This window comes from Asparagus officinalis, chromosome 1, assembly GCF_001876935.1.
Source record: "Asparagus officinalis chromosome 1, Aspof.V1, whole genome shotgun sequence".
Lineage (NCBI taxonomy): Eukaryota > Viridiplantae > Streptophyta > Magnoliopsida > Asparagales > Asparagaceae > Asparagus > Asparagus officinalis.
In genome coordinates, this window is record NC_033794.1 from 85,105,955 (window position 1) to 85,110,965 (window position 5,011).

Genomic DNA, 5,011 nt, shown 5'->3' on the forward strand with positions numbered 1-5,011 from the left:
TCTAGACGGAATTTGATTTTTTAAATTTTTTTTTTATTTTTTTAACTTTTAAAAAACATTCTAGACGGAATTTTAGTATCCTAGACGGAATTTCCGTCTAGAATACTATGCTATAGTAGTTTTTTTTTTAGAATATACTTTGAGTATATGTACACAATATTGAACAACAAAAAATTATATTCATATCCAACACAATCTAATTAATTCCAATATCAAATCCAATTATATTTAAATAATACATTCACCAAAATAGTAGAGATACATACATTATTTATAAACGTTTACATAAATTATTTACAATGGCTATGACACTTCTAGGAAAGAATGTAATTCATCGATACATGATTATTAATCTATTTGAGTTCCTTTCTGTTCTTCCAGATTTGCTTTCTGTTCTTCCAGATTTGTTTAACATCATCCATCTCCTTCCAGAATGCCTCATAATAGCCAGGAATGCTGCAAAATGAAGAACGGTTATGCATAAGGCAAGGAGTTATCGAAGTAGAGTATCATATTTCTTAGTACAAGCTATTATCTAAAGCTATTATCTAAATCAGTTAGTAGATGAATCCAGCAGGAACAATTTGAGGAATAGTGTTCCACCAAGAATAGTAAAATGGAGAGTTCCTGTACCCAAAACAATTAATATTCAAAGAGCGTGCGATGAGGTACTTAATCTCAAAATGTGTGTATGCAGGAACAATTTTAGCTCCAGGGACAAGCATGGTAAGTATTAAGAATTATAAATTTCTGTTTATTTGACATGAAATATACCTGTTTGAGATGAAAATAATCACACAAAACCTGTTTTCCAAGAAAAAAATAAACAAGACCTGTAATAACCTGATTATTCATAAATTTATGAAATACGTACCTGAATTAGCCAACCAAATTTCTGAAACCTATAAAAACATATAAACGGCCTGAATAGCCATATTTTAGTATATAACATAGCAAATCGCATCGATCTTGATAATTTATGCATGTTGAACTTTATGTGCAAAAAATCATTTGAAAATATTTCTTGACATCATGTCAAATAAATCAGCCACATGTATATGCAAATTATGGCTGTGGGCTCAGAACTTGTTCAATATCATCATTGTTAGCCATCTAGTGCAATATCAACAGATATTGCAGGTTGCTAATCTCAGAAAAATTGACAATCATCATAGCCTAAATTAAACACCCACAAACAGTATCATAATCAACAAACAGTGCGGAAAATTTGAACACACATAGAACTCCAAGTGACTGAACCCAACAACCAAAATCAGAAGGAATGAAATCAGCAACAACCAACAACAAGAGCAACCAACAACCAGCAACCAGATCAACCAACAACCAGCAACCAGATCAACCAACAACAAGATCAACCAACAACCAGACCAACCAACAACCAGACCAACCAACAACCAGCAACAAGTAATGTGTATGTTTGTGATTCATCTGAAACAGAGGTTAATCACCAATTTTCATTTTCATAATATAAATGTACAATGTGAGGAAATGAGGCAACTGAAGGATGATTGCGACCCTACTTTGGATTGTTGGAAACATGAAGCAGCAGAATGTTATCTTGTCTTTTTTTTTCCTTAGCAATAATTTCAGTTTATCCCATTCAACAATGTCCAATTGGACATAATTAAAATAGTCCAGACCTTCAACCAACATTTTTTTCCCAGAATGATAGAATAAGAAAAAATCATATATTAGTATATTACTGCATATCTTCTACTGGGTCAATTTAAACTAATGATGCCAAATTCTATTACTTCAATAGCTTCACGTTCATCATGATAATTATATAACATGTGGAGAGATACGATCAGTGAAGCATCATGTTATGCAAACAAGAACATGCTTGGTGAGGGACTGAAAAAGCAAATAATGGCACATATGCAGCTGAAATTCAGGACAACGGAGTTGCAGCAAGAAGAAGTAATTGAGCTAAAATTCAGATAATTATAGAAAATGAAAAATTGGTTAAGCATAGAATTAGTTTTTGCTATTTCTCTCTTTCCTTTGACAATGCTCAGTCACAAATTAGATTTCCATCAAGCAAAAAAGAAAAAAGAGGACAGAAAATATGAAGCATATAGATATATACCAACATGAAATATCATAAAAGTCTGAAGAAAAAATTGGCAAGTTCAATTCATAGTAAAACATACCCTGTAATCAGTAAAACATACCCTGTAATCAGTAGAAATGACCGAATACAATGAGCTCTACACCTGAGACGAGGAACAACCAGATACAAGCATATGAATGAAAAATGAACTAAAAACAATAATTAGTCTTTAAAAGATTTCAATGTTATATCAAATTCGACACTTCAAATACCATAATAGAAAAATTAGGACATCAGTCTCAACTGAGAAGGAAATCTGAGACACTGGAAAAACAAGCTAATCAATTAGTTTACTCCAATATAAGTCAAATTGTTAGTCTGCAGTTAGGACTGATACCAAAAGTATTATTGACATCGGGAATTTTTTTTATATTTTTCACATATTCCAGTTTCAGAAATTAAGTAATTCATTTTACTGCTTTTATGTTCATGAGTAAATTCACAATCTTAAAAACAATATTGACATCCATATTCCCTTGCCTTGAAATTGACTAGGAGACATCAACAACTCTGTGACGATAATATATAAAGTGCATATTGTATTCTCATCTAGAGAACTTCATATCACAATTTTCATTTCCTTATATCTCAAAAACTATGAATTTGGTGTTTTATCACTGTCACGATGATATGTGACAGTTATGGAATATGCTTACTGTTAACAGAGGAACATCTACGCTAACAAAGCCAATAATCAAGTCAGTAGCCAAAATAATTACTTGAAATTACCATAATTATGCTACTAATTAATTACCATAATTATGCATACTGTATTCTAAAATTAAACCCTTAAAATTTCCTAGTGGTAAAATGGGTCTAACTAAAATGTCAATCCGGTAATTTAGCAATTTAGAATGAATCACAATCATCCACTAGATAATCAAAAGTGATAAAAAATAGTAGTCTCCCCAACTTCATATGCTATTTTTTTCCATCGGATTCTTAAAGTTTTACGCTTCTACCTTCCTTTGGATATGATTTTGTTTGTGACTTTTCTAAAAAAAAATCCACCAGAGAGGGGTTCGCAGTTTTCTTCTACCCCTCACGTTATCTCAAAACGAAGCGCACGTATAAGCTTGATAATAAAATCTAGCAAATAACAGGTTACAGTCATTGCGGAATTAAAGCAAACAGGTGGTAGGTAAACTCACTTTGAGACCCTCCTCAATTCGGCAGCCGCCGCTTGCCGCTGACATTCTGTTTCTATTTGTGCGCAATGGAAGGAGGAACTAGCGAGTAGCAAAAAAGATTTGAGTTTTCGGGGCTTTGGTCGATGCCGAATTGGAAAATATTCAAGTACTTGAGAGGCTCTGAGTTCAGCTTTATTTGCTTTAGGGTTTTCATATAGCATTTCAGATCATTGAATCCTGTATAAAATACATAGAGTGAATGAATGTTGATATTTAAGATGTCAAATATAAATGTTGGTCTTTGATATTTTCTGAAGGATAATGAATACTCACAAACTAAGCTGTTGATCAGAATTGATACTTGTAAGGCAGAAACACTAATAAGTTAAAAAAAAACAGAGAGAGAGAGAGAGAGGGTGGCGGGGGGAGGGAGAGGAGGGGGAGGCGGTGGAGGGAGGAGTAGGAGCTTGGAGTTGAAGATTTGGGGGAATGAGGCGCTGTGTTCCTGAAAATTTAGATTTTAGGGATGAAAATTCCGATTTTGGGGGGAAAGGAGGGCGGCTGGGGTTTTGACGGATTTTTTTTTAAAATGGTCAGTTATTCTAAACGGAAATTTCCGTCTAGAATACATTCTAGACGGAAATTTCTGTCTAGAATACCTGGTTTTTTTAAAAAAAAATAAAAAATAAAGAAACCGTCTAGGATACTATTCTAGACGGAATTTTTCGTCTAGAATGTTTTATTCTAGACGGAATATTCTAGACGGAAAATTTCCGTCTAGTTTAATACATTCTAGACGGAAAAAATTCCGTCTAGAATTCACGATTTTCTACTAGTGAGTTGAGCTACTTAATTCAGAGGAGTGTTAACTATGAAACTATATCTTTGTAGTTTGTATCCATCTTATACTAAAGTCAACAGTGGAGATGTTAATAGCAGTTAATGTAAGCAATATGTACCTATTTTTTTTAAGTTTTTTATCTTATCTAATTTATCTGTGTATGGATGATCCAATGTTGCATTGTACATTTTAGCTTCCAAATGTAATCTTTTTGTTAATTTTGAAAAGGTATTTTTAAGATTATATAACTAAATAATCAACTGCATTTAAGTTTGGTGCGACGATAGATATTTAAAATGGATCAAAATATTATATACTTTTTTAATTTGCATGTTTATCATTTATTTTAACTAATTGTGCACTCTTATTTAAATAATTATACATACTAGAATACATTTTCACAAATGCGCTCATGTACATCAGGTTTCAAATTGTGGCGATAGAATTGTTCACAATCTTCATTTCCTCCTCTTTATATATCGTTTTTCAAGCATGTAAATTTGAGGCATTTAGAAGATTTTCTACTATAATGATATGAAATACAAGCATCAATCCTTCTTGTAGAAGTGGGGATGTAAGTTTTAGAAATGACCAGTAACAACTAAAATATATGATTTTTTGGTAATATCATTTTAAGTTCGTGTAATGTATATTTTATGATTAATCCTGTTTATTTTGTTTTCTTGAAAGCTATAAATAATTTTACTTACAATTTTTTATTCAACATAAAATATATAAAAAATGTGATATCTCTCTACAAAAATCCGTGCATTTCACGGGTTTGAAACTACTTATATGTAAAACTAATCCATATCTTATGAATTGGCTAAAATACCAAATTGGCCTAAATAGTGTCACCTCTTTATCACTTTAGTCTAAAAAATAACAACGGCGATAATTTGACCT

The 5,011-nt window shown here is 31.9% G+C and overlaps 1 protein-coding gene across 5 annotated transcripts; it reads right to left on the bottom strand.

The window, feature by feature from the left end:
- LOC109826968 lies at nucleotides 241-3,685 on the bottom strand. Of its 5 annotated transcripts, none has more exons than XR_002243319.1 (5): nucleotides 3,598-3,685; nucleotides 3,286-3,501; nucleotides 2,196-2,237; nucleotides 775-902; nucleotides 241-456 (listed from the first exon to the last, which is right to left on the bottom strand). XR_002243319.1 is itself a non-coding variant. In XM_020393989.1 (5 exons), the coding sequence occupies exons 2-5, from the start codon at nucleotides 3,483-3,485 to the stop codon at nucleotides 354-356; spliced, it is 375 nt and encodes a 124-aa protein (XP_020249578.1). In that variant the 5' UTR covers nucleotides 3,486-3,501; nucleotides 3,598-3,685; the 3' UTR covers nucleotides 241-353. The 5 variants fall into 5 exon arrangements, 4 of the variants coding, with proteins under 4 accessions (XP_020249578.1, XP_020249573.1, XP_020249580.1 ...); XM_020393989.1 differs by having other exon boundaries at nucleotides 775-804; XM_020393984.1 differs by having other exon boundaries at nucleotides 775-804; nucleotides 2,175-2,237.